At 37.7% G+C, this 14,362-nt stretch overlaps 1 protein-coding gene across 2 annotated transcripts; it reads left to right on the top strand.

The window, feature by feature from the left end:
* Positions 1-1,012: 1,012 nt before the first annotated feature.
* On the top strand, positions 1,013-13,109 carry LOC148736181 (uncharacterized). 2 transcript variants are annotated; one of them, XM_088752347.1, is made up of 5 exons: positions 1,013-1,227; positions 6,057-6,231; positions 7,222-7,560; positions 8,388-8,474; positions 9,649-13,109. In XM_088752347.1, exons 3-5 carry the CDS (start codon positions 7,281-7,283, stop codon positions 12,345-12,347), a joined length of 3,066 nt encoding a protein of 1,021 aa, XP_088608473.1. In that variant the 5' UTR covers positions 1,013-1,227; positions 6,057-6,231; positions 7,222-7,280; the 3' UTR covers positions 12,348-13,109. The 2 variants fall into 2 exon arrangements, with proteins under 2 accessions (XP_088608473.1, XP_088608474.1); XM_088752348.1 differs by having other exon boundaries at positions 9,652-13,109.
* Positions 13,110-14,362: the final 1,253 nt, after the last annotated feature.

Genomic DNA, 14,362 nt, shown 5'->3' on the forward strand with positions numbered 1-14,362 from the left:
ACAGTCCCGTTGCAGAGTTATAAACTTAATGTTGAACATGGTTTGGTGTTTTCACAAACCTTTATTTACGATTATTGCGTTATTTTCTTGCAGTGAAGCTTGATGAAAACTAGCCGTAAGCTCCAGCACCTCATATAGTACCTTCAGTGCCTTAGCTCCAATACATCTTGATATTTTATCCCTCCTGCTGCTTTGCTTTGTTTTGTTTCTCATTTCTTTAAGTTCCCATTTCTGCATTGTTTCTGTTGGTGTTCCATTTTCAATTGACTTCTCTGTAATTAGATTTGATAAAAATGTATTCTGTATGAATAAATCATTTTCAGTCCTTTTCCAACCCCTGATAATTTGAAGTGCCGCTAGCTCAAGCCTTTTTCAATTTCCTTAAGGGTTCGAGTTCAACGTTCTTCACCAACCGGTAGGTCTAAGGTCTGTATTGGGTAGGTCTTGGATACTGCCCGGGGTCGTAGGCAACGGGCCGCATTCCCAATGCAGACCGACCTTGGCTAGTGAAAAACATCTCTTTTTCTTAGCGAATTGGTTTCCAAAAGATCCCGCATGACTTAGAGCTACAATTTCCAGGGTAATTTCGGGAAGATCCTCCATAAACCAGGGTCAGGTATGTTAACTGAAAAATCTTTGCCGAAAATAAATGTGTTGTTTGATCGTAAAGCGAACTCGCGTGTGGCCATCCATCTCTGTGTTTTGCATTTCATGTCAATAAAGCTGGACATTCAAGCTATAAAGTTTAGTCGTTGTTTAATAAACCGTATTCTAAACAATCCTAAATTTAGCTAAACCTTTTTATCGGGACATTCATTTTTGTGACCAGTGTCAAGAGGGCAGAAAGTTTGCAATGGAAGGACATTTATTTCATTAAATCAAACCTCTTGCGCAGAAAGCCTGGTGCCCACTGATTGCGTAAAACCGTGTAAACAACCAGCCATATCAGTCTTAAAGAGCTGATTCATCATAAACGTGTTGACAAAACTGAAACAAAAACGAGTAAACAAACATTCAATCAAATTAGAGGAAAGGTCAAGATTACAACAGGAAGTGAACAAAGTTAGATAGGAGCAACGCGGACTGACTTTATCGCGTAGGAGATTGGAGCTAGTATTCTCGATGGGTGTGTTTGGACTTGCAAGTAAATCGTGATTTCGTTACTTGGAATACAAGGAACAGGTGATCGTCACGTGTGGATTCTTTAGGAAGAGTCAAAGCTGCAAGGTATGTGTAATTAAATGGGGTTTCACTCAGATAGTTATCTCTTTCGGCGTTTGCATACGTAAATTTGAAGTAAAGTTTGCGTCTAATTAAGAAAGTAAAGCAAACTTCCGTCTTTGAGGCAAATTTAGTTTCGATTTCGTTACTGAATAAAAAATTCTCTGCCTTCTCTTTCGCTTTTGTGGATACATTTAGGATGTTGTTAACGACATGTTTGAATCACAGCTTTTTTGCTGCCCTCGCTATGTTTGCTTATGAATTTAATGCTACAGCTCTGACTCTGTTCGTAAATAAAGAAGTATCTTAAATGAACATTTACATGTTGTAGGCATGAAGGTACGAATCAAATAATCAACATGCCTAGTGGAAAGCCAATGCGACAAGACTTCCTAAATTTAGTTATTCACAAATTACTGTGAAACCACATAACATAAAATTACATACTTATTGCATGAAACCCACAGGATCAAGTGTATAGTAAGATATCTGAGATGTTTTTTCCTATTGTTGTGTTATTCCTAAATTGTTATTCTAAGCATGGTGACCAAGTAGCGCTCACGTTAACTTTCTTATCTCTTCTACAACTTGTCTGAATCTAAATCATTAATCATGATTGAACACAAGTGTAAAGTGGGAAGAATATTCACGTAGTGAATTATGTCATAAATCTACAGAACAGTAGCTGTATTTTTATTTATTACGCGTTAGATATCCTCTGTATTGACTTGTCAGGACAAAGTGACCTTCACTGAATAACGTTTAAAGACAAGATTTTCAGTTTTCTGTGCATTGTTGATTAAAGCAAAATTTCGTAGCATCTTAGACAGATTTCTGCCTTGTCAATCAGCTGCTTTCTGATCTATCTCACTGTTCTCCAGCTATATAAACATGACGAAAACCACATTTTCTTTAATGTACTGGTTAGAGCTTATTACTGGTCAGATAAATTATTGTTTCTCAGACACCCATTAGAGAGCTCCTAAGTGTGTAGATTTGTTTTAGCAGAACTACTTTAATTACTGTTCTTTTTACTTCCAAGATCTATAAGTATATGAATTATAGTGGTCATGCGTCACTGTCAGTGATGCACCGACACTGATGTCGCTGACTGTGATGCATGCATGACCATGATGAAAATGATAGACACGAGAAAAGTTGTTCATTTCTGATTAGCTAGAAAACAGTGTAGATCTCATGTTACTTAGGATGCAAATTGGTTTGCAAATGCAGTTAACAACTAGTGCATGTTCAAAGTAAAGCTTAGCTTGTTCAAGGTGTGCTCAGAGTAGGTGTCTCAGGTTTCAAAATAATGATTGGGTTCTTCTAGATGCTGAGCTTTCATAATTGAATGTGATTTTCAGGGAATAGTTAAGTTTACTTCAAATACTTCCAAGTTCACAGATGAAAGTAATTTGTCATGTAAAAGTTAAAATTTTACAACTTTAGCCAATGGGTGGAGAGATCTTCGTGTATATTTTATTAAGCAAAATTTTTCACGCTTGTTTTGTTTTTATGCTTTCCTTTTTTCATAATTTATCTAGTATTAATAAGTATGAACATGTTTTCTTGAGTAATTTGATTTAAATAACATGTATTGATTTTTCAGACTACAAATTGCATAAGCTAGCCCTTATACAGTTTTATTCATCTGAAACTTTACCCTTTCTAATATTCATACCAAAAAGTGCATTCAAAATCATGTGATAGCCTGTAATAATTTTAGCTATAAGATTTTCATGATAAATCTGACCATGTCCACCAGTTCATAGTTTTTTTTCCTTTTTCAGATCACCTTTCTTTTAAACTAAATATTTTTGTTTACTTAATCCTTTGACTCCTAAGAGTGACTTGCCTCTAATTTCTCCTTACAATATCACCCCTGAATCACACATTAAGGTCAGGAGAATAAAGGAAATGATCAGCCACTAGAGAAGCTCTTGATTGTTAAACAGATTCTCCTTGTCAGCACCTCAGGAAATGTCTGCAGAACAGTATGGAGAATATACATACTGATATTACAGAGTAAAGGGTTGAAAGGAGAAATTTCTCTTTGGTAATTTTACTTTGGGGAGTGAAAGATTATCTGAGAAAGATTATCTATTTTGCTGTTGCACCTCTTCAATCAGTGTTTTTTTTTTTAATTAACTTTTTTCTTAATTTGAGGTTGATGACCATTTGAAAAAAAACAAATTTTGAAATAAATACCTCAGACCATTTATCAAAAAAAAAAAAAAAAAAAATAGAAAACAAGTTGAAAACCAGTACTGAACACCTTTTGCATCAGACTCTTTCTAAATTCAACTCTTTCCAAATTTTCCATGGCAAATGATAACATGACTGGAAATGTAGAACAAAGAAAAAACTTGTACAAATTAAACGAATTGCATGAGATGTTAAGTTTGAACTGTCAATCTCTATTAATTTAGGCACTGTTGGGAGAGCACTGAGACTGAAGTCTCACATATTGAGTGCAATACAGTGGCACACAAATAGTTTTAGTGTTATGATCTCACACTAAGACATTATTTCTGCAGCAGCATACAGTGTGCTATTTTGAAATAGCACACTGCTGCTTTTGTTAATTACCTAGATTAGTGTAAAATAAAGGTATAACCTCCTTGTTTCCTATGTTAACTTGCTTTGGACACTTTCCAACACTGGAAATTCTCTCTAGGAATAAAGGAATACATGTCTCAGCCACTTCATTTTTTCACAATTTCCCCCAATTGGTGGGTGATTCCTGGGGTATCAAGTTAACTCTTTGCCGGCAAATCAACATGAAATCTTTGAAAGAGAGTCACATGATTTGTTTTAAAATCGAAATTTGTAATTTTTGTTTGGTGAAAGAACGCTCACATTTACAATCTTGTATGCATCATTAGAAAGTGACAACTTTATTATACTTCTGTTGTGTTCATTACTTTTTGTTTGAGTGGATAGGTTTCTTATTTTTGCTTACAAAATCATCAGCACATTGAGTAACAAGCACTTACTTTAGTTAATTAGGTGAATAGTTTTTGTTTATACTGAAACAAGGAGATAATAAAGCACAAAAACTGGATTTTAAATCATATATTACTCTGGCAACAATTACAATATTTTCAGGTGCAAATTGGGTGTAAGCTGTTTCAAAGGATCTTCAGAGTTTGAGTTAAGCCAATCAGAGTGGGCCTTCAACACTCTTCACTGTTTTTAAACAGTATCTACTTAAAAGTATATACTAATTAGGTAAATTAGAATAGCAAGCAGGAAATTATGATGGTCTAGACTTGCAGATGCATTAAATTTCCAGCAGTGTATTTTGAGGTCAAATAGAATTTATGCTACTTTTAAAATAATTGAAATTTCTGTTCAACTTGGAGTTGCATGGTTCATATGTAGGCTTGTATATACCTGCATGACCCACTCACAGGAAACCTGTACAATTTCCCATTAAGTTATCAAACTAGAAATAATCAATTTGAATCTTCAACATCCACTCCCCCGCCAATCTCCTGGGAGTTTGAACTTTTGAAGTTGCCTGCACTTATGTATGTCCAAGTACTTGATTTGATTGTTTTCTTTTCTTTCCTTTTTTTTGGGGGGGAAAGGCAAAATTAGTGACTTTTGCGTAAACCTTTTCTTTTGAAGGATCTGCAGCTTGGGAAAATAAATTTTTTTACCGTGTTTAAACAACTTCATATTAGGAAAATAAGATATGTTTACTCTGCTGGAAGGACTTGACAATTCGGGTTCAAATTCCCCACCTGATCGAGAAGAGGTTCTAATTCCCTTTCCACAGGCACAGATGACAAATATGGATTAGCCATCTTTAAACTAGAAATGTTTTTATGCTGCTACACTGGGTTACATGTGATGTTTCATAGTAAGGGGTTGCCACTAATCTTTTCCATCTGAATGATATACCTGTGACAACTACTGAGTGAGTGGCAAAATTCTGTTATATTTTCATAGCACTTGATATAAATTAATATTTATATTCAATTTTTTGTGAGATAATGGGAACCTATATAAGGCCAACCATGTTTAAATAGAGGAGAGAATTGCAAAAGGCACATGGCTTTGGGGTGGAGGCAGACAGGATTTCCCAGTGGGGTGGTTTAGTATCTTGTAGGAAACATATAGACCACACGGAATCCGTATTGCAACGCTACTTTTATTCTCTCGCACACTCGCCCTATATACATCACACAGCATTACCCACGTGCCTCATACTAATTAGATTATGTCATCACCGATATTATTACACAAACACTAAAGGTGGTCCTACAACACAACAGCTTTTAACGCTCATAAGGGGACATTTCAATTGTTTCTTTTCCTGTGATTAGCTCTTATAGCTCTTCCTTAATTGATTAAGTGAGGAGCCATATGTATGTGAGGTCCCCCCTTCTTGCCCCCTCCCCCAACCCCATAACCTAGACTTAAGAATAGTTGCAGCAGAGCCATTACACTTGGAGGGGGTGGGTGGGGCTGTAATGGATAAAATGAAGCTTATTGATGTGTAACTTAATTAATACCAACAATAGATTAATATAATTGTTCTTAACTTTGTGATCTACATTATTTCTAAATGTTTTCTCTTGTAGTCTAAATGCAACAGATTGTTACATATAATAATGCCATTGATAATTATGCTGAGGTCAATTATGTAGAAAATATCTCTTTTCAAATAAATTTAACTAAGATGTTTTTCAAGTATTCCACTTTTATTCCAATTCATTGGTATGTTAAATTGTTGCAGAAAATCCAACTACCATAAAGTGGGAATCAATGGTCTGAAAATCAATTTGACTCAAATACTGAATTTTCCTTGTTGTTTTTTTTTTCAGATCCTGCTACTGACGCGTGAATGGTCACAAATTCGGCATTGCTTCAGATATTTCAAAGGAAACAGAGCAGCGATGGATGATTAATTAGTATAATTTCAGGCATTGAACTCCGCCTGTTATGTACTTACAGAAAGTCATTCAAAAGAGGAAAACCACAAAAGATCTTCTCAAACAGGTAATTATGACTATTCTGTGGTGTTTCAAAGTACGCAGCTCCTGGTTTCCAATTCTAATTTTCCTAATTCAGGAATAATTTAAATAGATTAGAATCACTGTCTTTCAGAGTTTATGCTAGATTCTCAGGAGGCAGTCTTACGCACACAGTGGAAGATGGCTGCCATTGTTTTGTTTTTTTTTCAATTTCTGAAGCATGGACATTGATCCATCCAGAGGTTGCTAAAAGAATAAAAAATTTAACAGTGCAGTATCAGGTTTTGAGCCTGGTTGGCTTGTGGACAAGCCCTAACATCAAATTTTGTCGATAGAGAATAGCATTGATGTTACTTTGTGGTCACACCTACAATATATGAGTTTAATTCTAAACAGTCACCAATCGTTGCATAAGGATTTTCTTGTAAAGGTTGATGAGTATGTCAACCTTAAGGTTTAGCTGAATTTCATTTCACATGATGAGATGATGTGATTCTCCATGAAAGATTGTCCAAAGGATATTTACTTTAATTCTGGCCACTTTATTTATCTCCTCACACAGTTAATCGTCTCAAACAATTTCCAAAAAACAAATGGAGTTACCCTACTTTTAATACAAGAAGTTAATACATGTGCATAAGCACCACCTGGTGATTTGACCTCTGGACTCTGATCAAGATGTTGAGTCTGGAGCCATAGCCACTGTCTTGTACGAGTGTTCCTGGGTAAGACACTTTACTCTCACTGGCGGAGTGTTCCTCCCCACTCAGGAGTAGAAATGGATATCAGAAAACTGTTAGGAAACTAATAAAAATGATGAATTATGCCAGGGAGGAGCTGAGGGACTATTTGTTCCTATGAGGAACTTTCATCCTGTCCAGAAAGGAGAACTTATTTATAAGCTCCCGTAATACTTGGCCTGTCACAGCTTCCTTTATTTTGAAATCACTAAGAAATTATCTAACGCTAAATTAGAATCAAAACTGTATCCTTATGTATTCTTATTTCTCTGCAGAAATCCAATAGTTTGCATGTTATACTCCTGATGGGAAAATTTAACCACTTATTCTACTGATGGAGACAGATAGGTGTGGTCAGACAAAGGAGGAGTCTGGTAATATCACTGAAGTTATAGTTATACCTGACGATCCTCCTTCACCACAAGACATTGCTGGTCCATCCGTTTCATTCAGTTCTTCTCCTGTAGCATCATCTTCAAGAGTTGCCGATACTCTGCAGTTACCTTCTGTGGACCTTGTCACCAGACGTGACTCAGCAGACTGTCACTTGAACAGACCACCACAGCCACCTGTGGAGAATCGGAGAATCGCGAGACGGGAGACTCAGACTGTAGGTGAGTCAACTGTCAATGCTTCAACTTCATTGTGCAGACCTCACAATGTACTAGCAAGAAAAAGAAGGAGGATAGTGGCACTAAGCTACAGAAAGCAAGATTGATTCGAGTGTTGTATATTTATAAGTAATGTGCCCGGTATTGCTAATCAACATGCCAGAAAAGGGCTGCATTTTATTAAATACATTGTCATTTCTTGTGTTGTTAAGCCAGTTCATTTGCTTAATTTAAGCACCCAAAATGCAGCAGATTGCGTCCCAGAGCACTCAAATTTTCAAAGTTTCCCAGGGGGCATGCCCCCAGACACCCCCTAGTTGTTCGCACCTTCGGCACTCAAGTTGGGGGCTACGTGCCCAAATTGTCTCCGCCTCCGGTCCTTCCCTTTCATCGACTTCAACTTTCTTTGAAAAGGAAAACCCTGAATGAAGGGATGATATCGTAACTTTTCACTTGGTTTCCAGTATTGAACTTTTCACAGGTTTAGTTAGCACAGGTTTTGTGCTAACTAAGTTGACTGGTATCTTTTGATCTACCTCAAATGAATTTGTAAATACAAGCAAATACAAAATTTTGTCAAAATATTCCCTTTTACTTAAAGCACATGATAACAAAGCAAAATTTCAAGGTGATTCTTTCATTTCAAATGTGAAGCTACACGCTTAATTTAAAGTAACTTTGAGGGAAAATGACATCAGAAATCTGTACTATAACATATTTATTTGATCTTCAAAACCCCATAGATGGTGGGCTATAGATGTCAGATCTCTTTTTATCTATGCACAGGAGTAAATATTATGAATTGATTTATGAATGATTTTTTTTTTTAGGGATAAGTCATGGAAAGAGGAAATTGTCCTCAGGCTGCACTAAACAGGATCCTAAACAACCCAGAGTTACATCTGTGAACGTGGCAGGTTATTGTTAATCTTGTTGGCTACAAATCAATCTTTTTACTTACATCTTTCAGAAAAAGCAAATATTTGCTCATTCAAGAGTGAAGTCTTATGTATATTTTCCCAATAATAAGCAATTTAGTAACCAGTTTTCATGAGAATTTAACAGATTTATTTGATTAAATAGGCAAAAAGTTCATGTACATTTTTAAAGTGGTACACCAAACTAAGTAGCATTGCTTGTGCGATAAGGAAGTAAAATTATCTTCTATCGCGTTTATCACTTCCTTGGTAACATTGACAAAATGCAAGGCAGCTATTTTGAAGTTTTGCACCCATGCCATAATCACCTCGCACAGGGTGATTAAAGCGAGATATGATGCAATCCCTGACCAATCAGAGTGTCTGTACCTCTGTTATCACCAGCATAGTAATTATACTAACATGAACTATCAGTGCTGAGGTCTGACTTCTCTGCCAAAGCCGAAGGCTGAGGCAGATAACACAGACGCATGGTTTGACTATTTATGATGTCATGCAAAAACCAAAGTCTGTCATTGTTTTATTACACATTTTTTAAACAATCTGCTATAGAAGACACCTCTCTGAGTTTGCAAAGTCAAAAACAGTACATGGATAAGGGGCTAAGAAACTAGGTAAACTTTGAACTCAAAATAATAACCCAATATCTGCTGCAGTTTTAATTGTAGGGCCGATGTATATTAATTGTAGTTATAATGTTGTTAAGGAGAGGATAAGCTGAAGTTTTGCTTTAGAACATTTGTTTAATTGATTTGGAATAATTTTTATTTGATGAATAATGTTCTTGGAGCACTTAGCTGTTATTAAGAAAACAACACCAAGAGCCAATTCTAACCTCTGTATGTTTATTGTTACGTAGTTCACCTACAAAAGTGAGCAGATTCTTTGTCATCTTTTCTTGCTTTGGTGCTGAGCATTGATTGGCACAGCAGATTGAAATTATAAGATAAAAAAGATAGTCAATTATGAGCTCGATAATGAAATACAGAAAGACATTTTTCGTCTTACCACGAGCTTGTCTGAGTTCCCAAAAAAAAAATCGTAACAAAACGAAAAAACGTCTTCCTCCTTTTCAGTACCTGACTCGAACTTTACCATCTTTCGTATGCTGGTTACCACTGATTATGGTCATCAATTCGTTGTTTTTCTTTAGCAGACCTCCTTCCAGGGGACACTTTTGATGTGCAAATCTGTCAGCGTAAACTTACAGTGTATTACAAGAGAACCGCCACGGTGCCCACCTCTGTGTGGTCCAAAAAATCTGCCGTGAGCATTCACCAGATCTACACTCGACTGTCCTGGGTGAAAGAAGAACAAACCCCAGCTGGGTCATCGCGGGCTGAGTTGAATCACTACACTGATGTTCTCGCTGAAAACAAGAACGGATTGCCGTCAAACAGGATACTCGTGCAAGGGCAGACTGGAATCGGGAAGAGCACGTTTGTGAAGAAACTGGCAATGGACTGGGCTGAACTTGACGAAAACAGGTTGACAGATGAACAGAGAGCTATCCTGAAGAAGTTCGAGCTTGCTGTTATTATTGATCTCAAAAAAGTATCCAAACACCAGAGCCTCAGAGATGTCATAAGCGCCTCTCATATTTTTGCTAAGGAGGACACGGTCATGATTGGCGGCCTGTTGAGTTACATCTCTCAGAACCAAGACAAAGTTCTCCTGGTGTTTGATGGTTACGACGAGTATCAGTGCGCACGGAACTCTGAAATATTTGAGATATTCAGAGGAAATAAACTGAGGAACTGTTGTGTGTTGATAACAACTCGAATTTCCAAAGCTGACGAGCTGGTAGAATTTCAGGACGTGCATGCTGCGATCACTGGTTTCAGTGAAGAGGACAGAAAGGCCTTTATGATCAGAATGCTTGTTAAGGAAACAGAAGCAGAAGCGTTACACGTTCATCTTCTCAAGCGAGGCCTGAGAGATTTGGCGAGAATTCCGCTACTTCTACTTTTCTTTTGCACTTTGTGGAAAATGGGAAAGCTACAGAGCTCTCCTGACTCCAAAACAAAATTGTACGTAGCGATCATCCAGTACGTTTTGGATCATAATGAAGGGAAATGTTCTTCTTCTAACTTTCGCAAAGTTGAAGATTTTACAGAGATTCTGGCTGAAATCGGAAAGGTGGCTTTAGAATGTCTTTTAAATGACGATCATGTATTTGAGTACGATCAACTGTCCGCTGCCATCCTTTGTGAAGAAAGTCGGATTATGGGCTTACTTCAAGTCAGTGAGTATGCAGAAAATATTCGACCAGCAGGGATGGTATCGTTTATTCACAAGAGCATACAGGAGTTCCTTGCAGCGTGGTATATCACCTACCGATGTGTCCTTAAAGGAAATCTCGGTGAAATTAACGACCGGGCCCGAACCTTGGACAAGTGCAGGTCCTTGGAAAATGTCTTTAAGTTTATTTGTGGTTTGTCAGATGGCGGAGCAGAGAAAGTTTCTGAACACTTGACATCAGTAAGAGTCTCTGACTCAGAGCTGGATTTGTCAAAGACAATACCTGATGAACAAAGGGAGACAGACGTGGCACTAAGTGACGTCACTAACAAGCAGGAGAAGTTCATTAACCTTGTCTACGATTCCTTTGATGAAGTTGAATCAAAAACTGAACTGTTAAGACATTGTTTAAATTGCACCAAGGGAATCATTTTTCTTTGGCGGTATGGAAGATCAATTAGTGACCTTGTGCCGGAACGGAAAATTTTAAATGAAGTTTCAATTCGTGGTGTGGTGTTCTGCGATCGCTGGGTTTGTGACGAAATGAGAGTACTATGCGAGTCGCTTGAGTTTCTCAATTGCTTACATATTCCGCTAAAAGCGACTGACAATTTGGCGGCTGATTCAGCTAAAGAACTTTTAAAGAAATTCGAATCAGTAAAATGTAAACGTTTTTGTGGATTAGGTTGCATCCTTCATTTCCATAGTGGTCAGACACTATTTTACTTCTCTGAACTGGAGTTGCAGTGTGATGACCATGCCAAACTGTTCACTGAGAATTTCGCTCCATCTCATTCCGCAAGTTTGTGTCCAAAGTCGTCATCTCTGAAATTCCTTAGATTTGTACACTTAGCGTCAGATATTAACGAGCCAACAATGCGCAGTTTTAGTACCATAATTAGAGATTGTAAGAGTTTCGAAAGCTTTGAAATGGATCATTTGAATGAGAGTGCTTTGGAATGCCTGGAACAAATACCAAATCCTCTTACGTGTCGGTTGGAACTTGGACTCGTTGTCTGTATGGAGTTGTTGACATCCTCTGAAGTATTAAAGCTCGCCAGTTTGTTACCACGGTTCAACAACCTCATCAAATTTTGCCTCAACTTGTATCAGCTCTCTCCTGAAGCAGAACACAAACTGGTTTGTAGCATCACACACAAGACTCTTCAGGAACTGACACTGTTCAACTTGAGAATGACTCCAGCAATAGCCGCGGCACTTCGTCGGTCAGTTCCTGAAATGTCGTCTCTAAAGACACTCTGGTTAACAGGGAGGGTGGGGAGCACTGTACAAGTGGAGGACATGAAGGCTCTATTTGGAGGATTTAACAAAACATTTCCAGCTTTAGAGGAGTTCCATATCTCTAATTTCAGCTTCAGAGGTTGCTTTGCTCAACTGACTGAGCGTTTTCACTTCTTTCCCAGCTTGCGGATGGTAGATCTTAGTTATTCAAACTTGGATGAACCTGACTTACGTGGTTTAGTGTGTAGTTTGAAATTCATTCCTAATCTGAGGCACCTGTGGCTAGAAGGCAATCCACTGGGTGACAAGAACAGGGTGGAAACTATCGTGAATCTCGAACTGCCGCTGGTTCTTGTTCATTACTGGTAACACCAGGTTCATTCAACAAGTAAGAAGATAGAAATGAGGACTGACGGAAAGACTGATTGTGATCAGTGTTATGTGACTTGAGCTGCGCGTCCCAGTACCACGCAAAAATACATTTTTGAGCAAAGACGTTGAACACATAACAGTCGAAGTTTACGGAACTGTTTTTGAAGTTTTCCCCCTCAATAATTTTTTGGTTTTTGACAAATTTCGGTTAAGATGCTCGAACATATAACGTTTTAACGAAAGCACAAGTCGTCCGCGTGACAAGAAATGCGTAGCACAACAAGAAAGATGTTTTTTTTTTTTATGAATTTAGTTGAGTTTTGAAAGTCAGCAGTTTTTGAACGCGAAAAGGTTGCTCGGTAAACCTGAGGTACGCTTTATGACTGTTTTTGGTCAGTAGTACCTTTCATCAGAGATATTCTGCTGTTTTGTTAACTACCAAGGTAGTTATGGCGAAGCACACAGTTTTTCCCAACCTTCGCTCTATGAGAAATGTTAGCATCTCGGAGCAGATTATGTCCGCGGACAAATATCTTTGCCAAATGGAGGCTACTGTTAATATGATAACAGACAGCGAAAACGTTTGCTGATCAAGTAGTGTATATACTTGAAGTTACATTTTGTTTTGGTCAGATACACGACCCTTACAGGCCTTTTAACTTAATAGTTCTGTATGTAGGCATCTCAGAACTTTAGCATTTCGTTGTGTTCAGGATTTTATGAAAATAAATCAACCGATTAAATTATTTTTGTGCAGCAGCTACGATGCTCGGCCGATAGCCTTCAGAAATGTCGTCCATATAATATTAATTATTTTATCTGGGGCCGTTGGAGGCTCTGCACAAGTTAGGGAAGTAAAGGCATCAGCTAGTGATAGCCTTTTCTTTTAAATTATTCGAGAAATGTATCTATTTCGAACGAGCAACTCGTGCATTTTCAGAATAACATTGACTTGAGTATAAAATTAGAGAGATTTTACTTAAAAAACTTAGAGTTACCGTCATTAATTGATACGTCATGGTTTACCGGTATACTTCGAATTTTTGGTTCTAATTATTTCCGCTTACGTTTGAGCGTAAAGGAAAACAGCTTTGCACAACTAATAATTAATCGTAATTTGTTTTTCTTTGCGGCGGCCGTGAGGACGTGAAGAGATCATTTAGGATGAAAATATCCTCAGATAATTCAGTTCGAAGTGATTTATATTTATTCCTTACAACGGTATTTCCTCAGATATGAGCCCACGCTATAATAAGGGCCCACCCGAATTAAGGCCCACCCCCTTGGCCCTCTTGCCAGTTTGTTGAAAGGAAAACTAATGTAAACCCTCCCCCCCCCCCCTCCTCCGCCTCAATGAAGGCCACTCCTCCCAAACACGGCCTCTCCCTTTTGGACGACTGAAGTTTTTAACACCCGCGCGCTTATTCCAAGAAATATGTATTTCCTCTACGTTTCGTTTGAATTTTCTCGCTCAGACTCTCGATAGTTACGCACCAGACGGCTTTTTATCTTTAAACACAAGAAACGCGTCCAGTAGACTAATTTAAAAAGAAGAAATTACTTTCCTTGACCCCATATGTTTAGGGACAGTCCCGTTGTAGATTTATAAACTTTATGTTGAACAATGTTTCACAAGCCTTTATTTGTGAATATTGCATTAAGCTAACAATTTTCCTACAGTAAAGCTTGATGAAAACTAGCCGTAAGCTCCAGCACCTCATAGTACCTTCAGTACCTTGGCTTCGATACATCTTTCACATTGTACCTCTCCTACTACTATGGTTTGTTTTGTTTCATATTTCCTAAGTTCCCATTTCTGCAGTGTTTCTGTTGATGTTCCAATTTCACTTGACATCTCTATAATTAGATTTGATAAAAATGTAGGCCGTATATGAATAAATGATTTTCAGTCCTTTTCCAACCCCTGATAACTTGAACTCCTGCCAGTTCAAACCTCGAGTTAACGTTCTTCACCAACCGGGAGGTCTAAGGTCTGTATTGGCCAGGTCTTG

The sequence above is a fragment of the Stylophora pistillata genome, chromosome 3 (genome assembly GCF_964205215.1).
Source record: "Stylophora pistillata chromosome 3, jaStyPist1.2, whole genome shotgun sequence".
Lineage (NCBI taxonomy): Eukaryota > Metazoa > Cnidaria > Anthozoa > Scleractinia > Pocilloporidae > Stylophora > Stylophora pistillata.

Coding starts and splice junctions, on each gene's coding strand:
- LOC148736181 (XM_088752347.1), top strand. CDS start 7,281: ATGGAGACAGATAGGTGTGGTCAGACAAAGGAGGAGTCTGGTAATATC. Junction 7,561..8,387: donor ACGGGAGACTCAGACTGTAG/GTGAGTCAACTG, acceptor TTTTTTTTTTAG/GGATAAGTCATGGAAAGAGG. Junction 8,475..9,648: donor TACATCTGTGAACGTGGCAG/GTTATTGTTAAT, acceptor GTTTTTCTTTAG/CAGACCTCCTTCCAGGGGAC.